The sequence below is a fragment of the Rhipicephalus microplus genome, chromosome 10 (assembly GCF_043290135.1).
Source record: "Rhipicephalus microplus isolate Deutch F79 chromosome 10, USDA_Rmic, whole genome shotgun sequence".
Taxonomy (NCBI): Eukaryota; Metazoa; Arthropoda; class Arachnida; order Ixodida; family Ixodidae; genus Rhipicephalus; species Rhipicephalus microplus.
The window spans coordinates 7,410,202-7,423,121 of record NC_134709.1 but is presented as its reverse complement, the minus strand read 5'-3'; the positions used below and the strand labels follow the sequence as shown (position 1 = coordinate 7,423,121).

Below are 12,920 nucleotides of genomic sequence, written 5' to 3'. Positions count from 1 at the left end.
CGCCGGAATGGAATGCATGCGAGGGCGGCAGCGACGAACGCATTTACGTCAAGAGGTCGTTTTCTCGACAGCATAGCACGCCCTGCAATATATTTTGCTTCCTTTTCCAGCCATTCTTGTAGTACCACATTCCTTCTATCAGGGAGGAGCAACTAACCTTCCCTAACAACCTTGTCCCACGCCACTATTTTTCCCCTGCAGAGGAGCGTGCTTGCCGGATTTGAGCAGCTAGGAGAGACTGTTTCTGCTACGCGACCGGAACCGAGGGCCTTACGGGCCGCGAACCTTGTCGGGGTGGCGGTATTTGGGGAATGTCAACCGGTGCACCTTGGGAGCCCAGCCCAGTCGGGCCTTTCTCACATGTTCGCACTGACCGCCATTACAGCCCCTGCAAAGGGTGCTCTGCCGCAACATAATTTCACGTGAGGCAAAGCCCAACAGAATGTTTGCGGGAACTATGAAGCCTTTGCGGTTGGCGTTCTGTGTACGGCAAGCCAGCGCTCCGAATTCAGCTCGACTTCCGAACGTGATGTCTGCCGCGTCCGACAAGAGTTCGCAGAAGCATTTCTCTGCGTGCATAACAAAAACAACGGTGGCATAATTACATCGTAGCACGCGCTCTAATGTGGCCAAAGAGAGGAGGAGGGCGCGAGGTCTGCCCCATACATTGTGATCTGCGACAAATTCTGCGCACGCTTATGTTCCCAGCCAGTAACGGACTGTAGTGAACAAAGTCCGCGAATATATGCCAGAGTATACGGACCAAGTACGAGTACATCCTGCACCGCCATGGTCATGTTGTACTCGTTGCCCGCGTAGCAGACGTATGTGCCATTGTCCCGCCTCTGGAGGGACTCAAGCGTCAGCTGCGCCCGGTATTGGACCTCGGACACCTGTGCAAAAGAACAAAACGAAAGGACACGTTCATTTTTAAACATACGCAGTCTTTGAATGATGCTACGCGGCACGCTGCGCGCACACACACACACACACACACACACACACACACACACACACACACACACACACACACACACACACACACAAGAAAACCAGAAAAGAGTCCTCTCTTAAGGAGGTCACTATACTCCCTTCTGAGAGTCTTCGGGTCCACAAGGGAGTCAACGTGTCTCTTTGGAGAGCCGTATACGTAGCACGTGAAGAAAAAAAAATTGCCCGCAGCTTCCCTCGGGGGAACACTGAGGAGGATGCGGAGCATATAATTGGTTAACGGGGTGTTAAAGTGCGACTTACTTGGGTCGATGGCTAAATTGGTTAACGTGGTTGTGAAATGGGGTGTTAAATTGCGACTTACTTGGGTCGATGGCTAAATTGGTTAACGTGGTTGTAGGAGGGGGTGTTAAATGAGTGAACACGTACACACGTATGCGAAAGGGCGGCGCTGGTCGAAGGGACGTCGATCATTGTGTTTGTGGATTCGTTGGAATTCATTTCACCGCGACCTTGGACGTCGACGCGCCGTACAAACCAACCGACGAGCGGCAACTGAGCGAGCGAGCGCCGACCTTGAGTATATATACAGCACGACGGCGCATGCACTGTCAGCTGTTGAATGTTCTCGAAGCGCGACGCCACATGCGCGTCCACTGGAGAATCAGGAGAATTGTAGATGTCGAACGCGGTGTGTAGAGGAGGAAGGGTGCACAGATGGTGGAGGAGTGAAGCGCGCGCGGTGTGTAGAGGAGGAAGGGATGCACAGATGGTGGAAGAGTGGGCGACGGCGCGACGGCGCATGCGCGCGCGTCAGCTGTCGAATGTTCGAGAAGCGGTGCGGACGGCGCGGACGGCGCACTACAAGGCGCGAGTATAAGATGCTTCCGCATCTAAAACGAAAACGCCAGAGCGGCGGGAAAACCACAGCCACGCGCATCGGAGATGTTCGCATTCGTTCTGCCCCATCCTACCGCCACTGCCATCGCTACCTTGACAATTCGATTTTGCCTGCTTTCTGAGAATTAAAGTTCTTATTATAGTTATTGACACAAAACAGTGAGTAGAAACAGCTCGCACCTTTTCAAACGCTGTTTCGGAAGATACGCCAGCAGGAACGACACAAGCGAACTCACCGGCAGCGGCGGCGCAGCTTCAACCTGCTGTACACAAGAGCGAGACATGTTAGGACCTGCTGACTCGCTGCCGCTGCCCCGTCTACTTTCAGAGTTGTCGACGATCGCAATCCAAGTCAGGCTCTCGATGAACGCGTCCTCGTTGAGGCCATCAAAAGCATCATCGTGCTGCACGGGTAGTTTGCGATTTGAGCCGATGCGAGCCACCGCCAACGCTAGTGCCGCCATGTTGAATCTCGACCGTCTGGTTAGGTCACGTGGTTTGATCTAGCGCAGCCAAGGCTGTGAAGCGGAAACCGGATCCGGTTTGGCGTGGCGGGAAAATCGGTCTCGGAGCGATTCTTGCGCGCCGAATGCACGGCATGGTTTTCCGGCCGCTTAGGCGGCGAAACGAGCCAGTTTCCGGAGAGTTTCGCTCTTTTCGAGGCCAAGTGTGAACGCGCCTTTAGAGTGTAGCTAGCCGTTTTTTTAGCTACCAAAAACAAGAGGGCGCGGCCAACTTGCGTCTAGCCAGAATATTAAAATACCATAAAAACAACAACAACGTTACAAAAATCGATGTGCAGAGGAAAAGAAGGTGAACTAAGCTGAGCTACTTGATGCAGCTGAATTCAAGACGCTGCAGAACAATAAAAATATAGCGTGAAATGCGGGACATTTTTGAAGACTGGGGTATTTCTTGCGAGACGCGGAGCAATAATAGCTTTCAATGTTCTCTTTCGGGGGGGGGGGGGGGGGGCGTACCCGTCTCACGAGCTATTAAGTATCTTAATAATGATGAAAGCTATCTTCGTCAATATTTTCGCGAGACAGAATCGAAAATCTCGCGATGCGCGTGCACGACCTCCCCCTTCCTCACCTGTGTGACGTTTGTGCTGTCGATCAAGCGGCTGCCAAAGGTAGCGTCCTCTGAGCTGGTGGAGTTGCCGGTGGCCGCCGCCGGGTCGTCCTGTTCGTCGTCGTCCGAGGCACGCGACCAGAGAAGCGTGGTGACCTTGGGGTGACCCGTGGCAAGACATGACAGCGTAACCGACGAGTTGACCGTCGCCTCGACCACGCTCTGCTCAACTTCCACGCTCACCGGCACTGCAACAGGGCACAACCACAACGCACACACTTTGTATACCGCAGGCGTTAATCACGGCTGCTGCCGCGTGTCACGTACGCTTACGTACCACCGTGCGCACCAAGAAATACCGTATTGTGAAATCTTGCAGCGCGTCTGACGTTTCCACATGGATTACATGTCAGCACTTATCTCTAGATTGTACTTTCTGAAGATAATGCTGTGACGAAAATAACAGTGTCGGATTTTAACGCTCTAGACCAGTATATAATTATGAGCAACGCCGAAGTGGAAGGCTGAGAAAATTTCAGACATCTGCTGGTATTTTTTAAAGGACCCCTAAACAACCTCTTAAATGCAAAAAAAAAAAAAAAAACTAGCGTGTTCTCTCCCAGCATTTTCCGTCTTTGCAGCCACATTCCTGGCGTCAGTGGTTTGTCAAATGGCGTCAGGATTCCTACCTTACTTTACCATGCAGTTGTATTCCCGTTCTGCCTTGCATCGCGTGAACGTCATGCACGATAAACCAATTTCTCTTCGTTTGCCACGTTTGCGACTGCGCAAGCACAGATAGCAGCGTGTAAAAAATTGGCCCCGTATCTGCATGTTAATCTGCAAATGTCGTCGAAGGACGATAGTCTTGAGTGTGGAGAGAGTGAACAAAACATTTATTTGATGTTCTGCGCAGGAAAATCGGTGAATGGTATTCTGGAGGCGCTGCGTTACAGTGGAGGTGAACGAGCGCATCAAGTCACATCACAAGTGAGACATGAGCGCCATCTGGCAGTTTTCTTGGAAAACGAAGCGCGTGGCTCTGAGACGGGTGTGCGCGCCCGTCTTAGAGGTGGTAAGGTGTAGAATGCAAGGCGACGGGTAAGTGCCACCACCGTCTCGTCTTAGCAAAGCGTTGGAAACACTCGCCTTTTCGTGCAAGCGTTGCATGGTCAGCGCAGCGTTATAAGCGCTACGGTCCTTAAAATTACATATTTATGCCTTTTCTAGTAAAAGACGCACATACAGATTATATACGTGTTGTTATGGTGCCCCAGACATTGCAATAATGACTTTGTCATTGACAATTGCACAAGTATGAACGCTAAATCTTGAGCAACATTGGTGGGCGCTGCGGATGGGGTCGGCCGTTTCAAGTACCCGGTGTCGTTAAGAGTGGACAAACAGAGAAATGTACAAACAGACCAAAATATTTGCGTCGAAGGTCCCCAAGAAAGATTATCGTCTTTAAAAATCCCACCCTCTCTGCCTACGGGCAACCATGGTGGGATGCGAAAGCATCGCGGGGGCTTTGTGGTCGACGACGGCTCTGGCCGCAGACTCGCGTTGCCTCGTCGCATCTGAATCGAGAGCTGCCGTTACGCCTCCACTTTCCGAGCCAAAGTTCGGGGACGGCTTGATAACGCTGACATTCCACTTCGGCCCGCCGAGCCCAAGTTGCTTCTGTAGAAGTTTCCTGCCGACGTTGACGTTCGACTTCCCAGCCCCGATGTTCGGGGTGCGCTTGCCGACGCTGACGTTTACGGTCGGCTTCCCTAACCTTTCTCTGCTCCGCGGCGACTGCGTTGCCTCTGCAACTAGCGCCGACGTTGACGTTTTTCATGGCGTTTCGCACACCGTTGCAGAGATAGAATGACGGAAGCACAGGGAACGCGCGCTTTACACTGAATGGATGGATGGATATGGCTGTACCCTTTAGATCGGGCGGTGGCTAGCAGCGCCACCAAGCCGTAATACTTGATTGATATGTGGGGTTTAACGTCCCAAAACCACCATTTGATTATGAGAGACGCAGTAGTGGAGGGCTCCGGAAATTTTGACCACCTGGGGTTCTTTAACGTGCACCCAAATCTGAGTACACGGGCCTACAACATTTCCGCCTCCATCGGAAATGCAGCCGCCACAGCCGGGATTCGAACCCGCGACCTGCAGGTCAGCAGCCGAGTACCTTAGCCACTAGACCACCGTGGCCGGGCAAGCCGTAATCCTTAATGAACCAAAAACTAGATTTATTTTGTTTCCCTTTAAACAGTGAGGTTGAGGATTCGTACTTTGCAGCGAAGGGTTCAATTTTCACTCGTGCCTTGACTTTAGCCACCAATCAGATAACCTCCTTCTAGTTAATTCTACCCACTTCAAGTCTATTGTGCCCTCCCTGTCCCTAAACCACAGTGCTTTGAAAAACTCTGCGCCATCATCCTGAACTATAGGGTGAAGCCCTTTACAGAACATTATCAAGTGTTCGGCAGTTTCTTCTTCCTCACCACACGCACTGCATACCGTGTCTACCCTGCGCCACGACACTTGCGCCGCCTACCGACGCATTCCTAGAGAGAGAGAGAGAGTTATATGCAATTATTTGCTGTGCCGTACTTGTGGCGGAGAGAGTAGAGATGAGGGGGAAAGCGCCCACCTACGTTCGAGAGGAGAATGAGGGTGTGTTGCGCATACGCATTATGGGTGCAGACGCCGCAGAGCGGACACTGCCACGAGCGTAAGATTCTCTCGCATACAGAAATGCGACATCCTGACTGACTGAACGTGTTTTATGAATAAATAAATGGTGCGGAGGAGGAGTTGCTTGTAGGAAGGGTAGCGGAGGCGAGAAATAAAGTATTCTCTCGCCTTTAAGTTCGGTGTGGTTTATGGGCCCTGTTGTAAAACGACATCAGTCCCTATTGAACTGCTCGGCACGTGCTGGTGGCACATGCGCCTTTTGTTTGCTCTCTCTCCCTCCCCCCCTCAACTGCTATTAATACGTTTTCAACAGCATGGTGTCGTACTTTAGTACAGACATCACGTGTGTCGGAACTATGCAACAGACCCTTTGACATGTTCCCATACAGTAACACAGACCTCCAGCATTTCGCTCCCTTCAAATTGCGACCGCCGCGGCCGAACCCGCGACCTTCGGGCCAAAAGCTGAATACCTAACCACTACACCACTGTGGCGGACGAGCACTGCAGTATTATGAAACAGGGCAACGCATCTGACGCATCCACATAAGTTACGTGTCACCATTTATTCCCGAATCGCATATGGCGAAGATAATGCTGTGACGAAATTGAGAAGTTCGCAGGGATAAAAAATGGAATAATATGGCACGCTATAGGGTGTACTGGAGGTCATTGGGAGATACCTTTCTCCTGTAGTGGACTAAAACAGGCTGATAATGAATGTCATCTTAGATATATCTATCTGTTGTGCTTGCAATTCTGGGAAATGGCTACCGCGAATAGCGGCACTGCATGATGAAAGTAAGAATGGCCAACATAAACAAAAATAAGTTCAAGCAGCCTATATATAAATCTAAATTTATTCTTAAATATTCTATAGGTTGTTCAGGTTTACTTTTAGACATTCGACAGACCGTATAAACCTCTTTTTAAACAGTCTATATACCATCTAAATTTGTCCCTCGAAAGCAGATAGCCTGTACCCCGCAGCGGTGGTCTAGTGGCTAAAGTACTCGGCTGCTGACCCGCAGGTCGCGGGATCGAATCCCGGCTGCATTTGGGTGCACGTTAATAAACCCCAGGTGGTCGAAATTTTCGGAGCCCCCCACTACGGCGTCTCTCATAATCATATGGTGGTTTTGGGACGTTAAACCCCACATATCAGTCAAAAGCCGATAACCTGTCTAAATTATTTTTCCGTAAGTGTGTGCAGCTACAGTTTTTAACGCTTATTTGCTTGCGTACAAATGGCATAAGTTTATGCGTAAACGAGATCGGCGAACAGGAACGAACTACCGAGCGAACGATCACAGAAAAAAACATGGGCGGCGGCGGCAAGTAATTAAATAACGAAGAGCCGTCGGGCGCGAAAACGGATCTGCACGAGTCACCGACGCCCCCGCTGCATTACTATGCGCCGTCGCCCGCGTTTACACATACACACAACACGAGAAGGACGAAGAAAAACCACCGCCGCTATTGTGAACGAAAAACAAACGCACGAAAGTAGCGCGTCGAGAACTTGTTTTTCCTCTCGCTTGTCAGTCTCCGCATCACGGCCCGTTTCCCCTGCGCTGACGCTTCACGCGCGCGTATACACACGAACAAACACGCGATAACGGAGTCGTACTTAGATGCAACGCACGTACGTCGCAGCAGCAAGTTGACTTTAAAAAAACAATGAACAAAACACGCGCATGCCTTTACAGCGCCACCGACAGGAGAATGCTTGAAAGAAAAACAGTAACGGTGCCTTGTGTTGAATGAATTACGTGAAGCGATATCAACGCAAGCCATCTCGTGTGCGTGTGTGCATTCCGAGCGAAAAAAAAATGAAACAAGAAAGTAAAAAGTAGCAATGGTCACTGAGGGAGCGTGACTATAACTGACGCAACACAAAAGTAGCGATCAGTACTCCTCTCATTAAAAGGGTGCAGTATATGGAGTGTCAGTTACAGGGCGTGCAACGTACGTGGTCACTTATGCCAAGCACGGCAAGAAATACTGTGACGCATACTATCGTTAGCGAAATGATTTGAATATGTGCTAAGCAAATACGTGTTGTACGGAATAGGCGGCACATGCTTCTCAAACCAAATGAACACGAAAGTGAAGTTGCATTCATTTGTTAAAAAGCACCATGCATCATTAGCAGCGCCAAATTACAAAACTGAAGGTGACAAAAATATAGCGACTGAATGATAAACAATGCAACGCAATAACGCCACTAATAAGTCATTGTTAAGTGACAAACGTAAGCTAAAAATATTCAGCATTTGCAGCTCATATACTTCTTTGCAAACTCGAGAAGGCGTACGAAGGAGTGGAAGTGAACGTGGGGGTATTGGAGAAGCTAAGGGAGGAGGAATAATGCTGTTTCGGAGCAGCGTTGGCGCAGTAAAAGGAGGGTTTTGGAGCAGGTTCGGGGCACCAAAAGCTGTGTTTTAGATCAGTGCAAGTTAGTTTTGGAGCAGATAATATATAGGGCCAAACATCATCGTCAATCAAAATAATTTCTGGTGAAAAAGAAAACTTTCATTTTGTCTCCTAAATATTCAGTACTAATAAGCTTCCTTGACTTACCACTCACAAGTGTGTTCCCATCATTAAACATCATTACTAACAGAGGAATAACTCGGAGAAAACAAGAGACAAGCGATCTTTATCTCTTGTTTTCATGACCACTAGATAATCGCAGCGCACTCCGTTTGTCGGAAATTTGTTATCCCCACACTAATTAAACGCATCACTCTGCTCACCTGTGCTCTGTCTGGAGCGGAGTTGGGACGGGCTATTCACACGGCGAATCCGCGCGCACGGTACAGCGAGCCTCTAGGTCGCGACAGCGTGGGCAACAAAGGCGCCGCGCTGCACGCAACTAAGAGATATCGAGTCCACGCGACGGCTCCGTGTTTCCATAAAACTGTCAGTTGTCGCTTAGTATCATGACCGATTGATATGTGGGGTTTAACATCCCAAAACCACGACATGATTAAACCACTATATGACTATGAGAGACGCCGTAGCGGAAGGATCCTGAAATGCCGACCACATAAGGTTCTTTAACGTGCACCCAAATCTGAGCACACGGGCCTACAGCATTTTCGTCTGTCGCTTAGTATCAGATCACGGTAGAGAAGCGCACATATTTATCGCGGAAAGCTGATAGCCTCTGTTCTGTCGATATCTCAGTCGCTGCGTATCTCAGACTCTGTATTAGTTTCGAAATGGCGTCGCCACTGCACTCTATGAAACGATCGTGCGAGAAGGCCAGCCTGTATAGTATATTTCTCACACTTTAGAAAAACGGAAGAAACTCATTTCTCGTGGGTACTTCGGACAATATCCATTGTGGTACCACATATCATCAAGGTTTCGCTGTGTTACTAGATAATTCACAGTTACTCGTGTTGGTTCCACCGCTTCAGCGGAGAAACCACGGCGATAACAGCGATGAGACGAGCACTGCATATAGCAAGCCCAATTAATGGGGCCTGAACCGTAATTACAACCTGATCGAACACTACATATGAACGCGGTCGCATCCTTTGCGTAGCCAACGCTCATTGTCACTCGGCCGACGAGAATAATCTTCTAGAATGGACGGTTTACATTTTCAATCGAAATTGTCACGGAAATAGCCGTTTATGTGCAGCTGGCGCAGCAGATCAGATTGGCGCACGCAATAGGCGCCGCACTTCCACCCCTGCATATGCAGACATGATTGGTTGATTGATAAATTGATATGTTGGGTATAACGTCCCAATACCATCATATGATTACGAGACACGCCGTAGTGGAGAGCTCCGGAAATTTCGACCACCTGGGGTTCTTTAACGTGCACCAAAATCTGAGCACACGGGCCTACAGCATTTTCGCCTCCACCGAAAATGCAGCCGCCGCAGCCGGGATTCGATCCTGCGACCTGCGGGTCAGCAGCCGAGTACCTTAGCCACTAGACCAACGCGGTGGAGCCAGACATGATTGGCGCAACCAAGAACACGCAAGGGGGCGGGGTCACCTCCTTTTTTTCTTGGTTACGCCTGTGCCGTACTCTTCCGTACGGCATGTTTCTCAGTACGTTACCATGCACTATACTACGCTAGTTCCCATCTGTACACTGTACATGTACTGGCACTATTGGCACGGTGCACGTCCGGTGGTGCCTACATGTGGCTGAAGGGGTAGAAAAGTGAGCCCGAATGAAATAATATTTCACCAGTTTATTTCTTTCGGAGAAACAAGGAAGCAGACTTGTGCTCTGGGGTGTCTTGGGATACAGAAATCATTTCTTCCAAGGAACTATGTCCATTCGAAGCTTATGAGCCAAAGCAAGGCATTCGCTTGCATGAAACAGCTATTTCGATTATCTTGGGTCGACGTGCCCAGGTATCAAGTTCGGATCCAATCCACGGAGTCATTAACGTTTTAGCTCAGAGCAGAAGTCTTTTTACGTCACCATTACGGACGAACACTTTGTCGACATTCTTTCTAAGGCATTCCGATCGTTACCGCAAGACGCGTCATAAAGGCCGTGCGTTTTGAGTGGGACGCGATCACGATAGTTGAAAGTAACTAGTAGCTGCGCTTTTCATACCGCTAGCTTATGTATGCATATATAGTACGTTTTAGCTAGGATGTTCATTTGGGGCACGTGGAGCAGTCCTCACCAGTTTAAATACTTATGGTTGAATACTTCTTGTATAAATCCTTCTTGAAAACAAGCAAAAACAACAAGAAAAAATAACCTGTTAGCATGCCCTCAGGGATGTGAAAATGTTTGTACTTTATGCGAAACATTAGTACACTCATCATCTCCCAACGCAAAGTCTTAATTAAAAAAGGAAAACATAAAGCAAAACCAATGTTTGACCTGTGAATTTCCAACGCCACACAAATCTAGTGAGACGCAGAGTTTTTCCCTGGAAAGGCACTGTGAAAAAACAAAGCTAGAGCGGAAAGTGAATCTGTTTAAACAATGGATCTCGCGACCGCTAGTCGGCGGGCTAATACGAAAGGAACACAGAAGCTGTACACGCCACAGAAGGGCCGCCTGTTGTCGGCAACCACGACGGCATGCACTTGTGTGCACGCAAATAAATGTTTCCCAGCAAGGCGTATAGTACGTGCGAGGCCTTAACAAATTTTGAGAGCATTGAATATCCCAAGGGTGGCAGTTAATCACAGTTCGTAATACGCACTGTAAAATTTTGCGTTATGCAAGCGAGTTCATTGTTATTGGCTTAAGAATTGAAGCAGATTTACTCACTTAACGTCGCGAAGACTGGTTAATCAGCGGAGCTGGTGGCATTTAACTGCTACTTCACAGCTTTACCTTGATCTTCAGCGGTTTTGCCACCTTATGCAGACGCTAAGAGCCATTCCACGCGCTTCCCGCACAGCCACAACACACCTGCCGGGACCCCTACCGCACGCAAGCGGAGGACAAATAAGCCAATTGGCGACGCTCTTTCACCCTCCCCAACGTCGCCAATTGGCTTATTTGTCCCCCGCTTGCGTGCGGTAGGGGTCCCGGCACGTGCGTTGCGGCTGTGCGGGAAGCGCGTGGAACGGCTTTAAGTCCGTGCAGCTGCTTGAACTTTCGATTTCATACCGCCTAGAGGACGGGAGTAATTTCACAATTTCTGTGACGCATACATGCTTGTTATAAAAAAACCCAGTGCGTTGGCGGGCTAGTTGGTGTAAATCCGTAGTGTTCAGCGCAAGGCGACACCACAAGAAAGAAAGGAAAGAAGGCCGGACACAGCGCTTTGTCCTGCCTTCTTAAGGTGTCGTTTTGCGCTAAGAAAGCCCTTTGTTATAGACAGATTCTTCATTTTTAGTGGGCCGGAGGTGAGTAACAGGGCGCTTGCCCGATATTGGTGGCACGTGTACCCACTAGGATCTGCGCTACGCACCGCAAATATTAACTTCGGCCTTAAAGGTCTCAGCCGCTAAACAAACTGATAATTGCAAGGGCCTCTCTCACCGTTGCTAAGACTACCCGAAGGCAAAAGCCTCAGTGCCAAAGCGTTAAGGACTGAGACGTCCCACCAGAAACCGACGAAGCACTTGGCTCGCGGTGCCTTATTTCGTGCTTCTGCAGCCTTCTATGGCGTTGCATATATAGATATGCGTGCGCAAAAAGGGGGTCGGGAAGGAGGCGCCTAAGCGAAATGCCTGCCTCATACATCGACTAAAGAGAGGGGGGGATGCGGCGACGAACCTTTGACCTTCGCACGAGATATACAAGGCTTAAATAGAACTATCCAATGCATTAATATCAAGCGAATAGAACTTGCTACAAATGCTGATATCCAATATAAACTGGCCTTTAGACAACATCAAGAAACATGAGACCAAATTAGCCATAATTTAGCCAAAGCCAGTCAGCATAACAGTGTTAACGAGTGGTCGTACAGCCGATAAAGCCAGTTCATTTGTGCGGTTTTCAAAAAATTCACATTGCTACGATTTGACAAAGATGCTACAAGTGAGACTGCTGGCCTACATCGCCTCCAGGTTAAATATCCGACAGCGTGTCCCGTTACAAAACGCGAGCAATACAAAAAAAGAAACAACGAAGAAATAAAAAAAAAACTGCACGATTACTGAGACACCCAAGAGAGCAGAACAATAGTGTAACATGAGCCGCGCGCGGCTTCAAATGAAACTGTGCCTGTATTTTACGGCGAAAGCGTAACACGCCTCACCAAGCGGAAAATTCGACCGTCGGCGGCAACAGCTCACGGCGTCGGCGATGAGTGATGCAAAATATTACCACATGGTGGCGTGACAGATATAAATATTAGTGACGTCATCATAGAGTCACAAAGTCTGCCATGGCATCGTGTGGCGTTGAAAACCGAAGAGCGCGCGACCTCAAGAGAAAAAAAATGAGGACGGCGCCTATAGACGGTTTCAAGATTGCAAGCGTTGTGCCCCCAAAAAACTTCCGGTCAGCTCATTTGCCAGCTCGTAACGTCAAAACTGAAATTACGTTTTCTCGTTTTTTCAAAGGTAAGGAAAGTTTCTCATAAGTTTTTCAGATAAAAAGAACGCGCGTAAGGTTCAAGGGAATGTCTTTTTATTTTTATGTAGCTCGAAAAAAAATTTATTTGCGTATATTTTGCCAAATGACGGAAGGAAAGCGGAAAAAATTTGCGGGCTATTTTCTAACGCTCTTCTTGACCACCTACGCTATTCAGGCACCCATATAGACGAAACCGGAAGTCTTCAAGGGTCGGTGCTTGTAAACAATGACAGAGTCTATAGCAGTGGTACGTGAAGCCGTGGTT

At 48.9% G+C, this 12,920-nt stretch overlaps 1 protein-coding gene across 2 annotated transcripts in view; it reads right to left on the bottom strand.

Annotated features, from left to right (window-relative positions):
• LOC119181903 (tyrosine-protein phosphatase 69D) overlaps positions 1-12,920 on the bottom strand; it is a 710,121-nt gene that overhangs the window by 46,347 nt on the left and 650,854 nt on the right. For both annotated transcript variants that reach the window (XM_075874953.1, XM_075874954.1), the window contains exons 3-4: positions 2,947-3,173; positions 764-893 (exon numbers count right to left, since the gene is read on the bottom strand). In XM_075874953.1, coding sequence (XP_075731068.1) covers positions 764-893; positions 2,947-3,173 — 357 coding nt within the window. The remainder of the gene's footprint in view (positions 1-763; positions 894-2,946; positions 3,174-12,920) is intronic.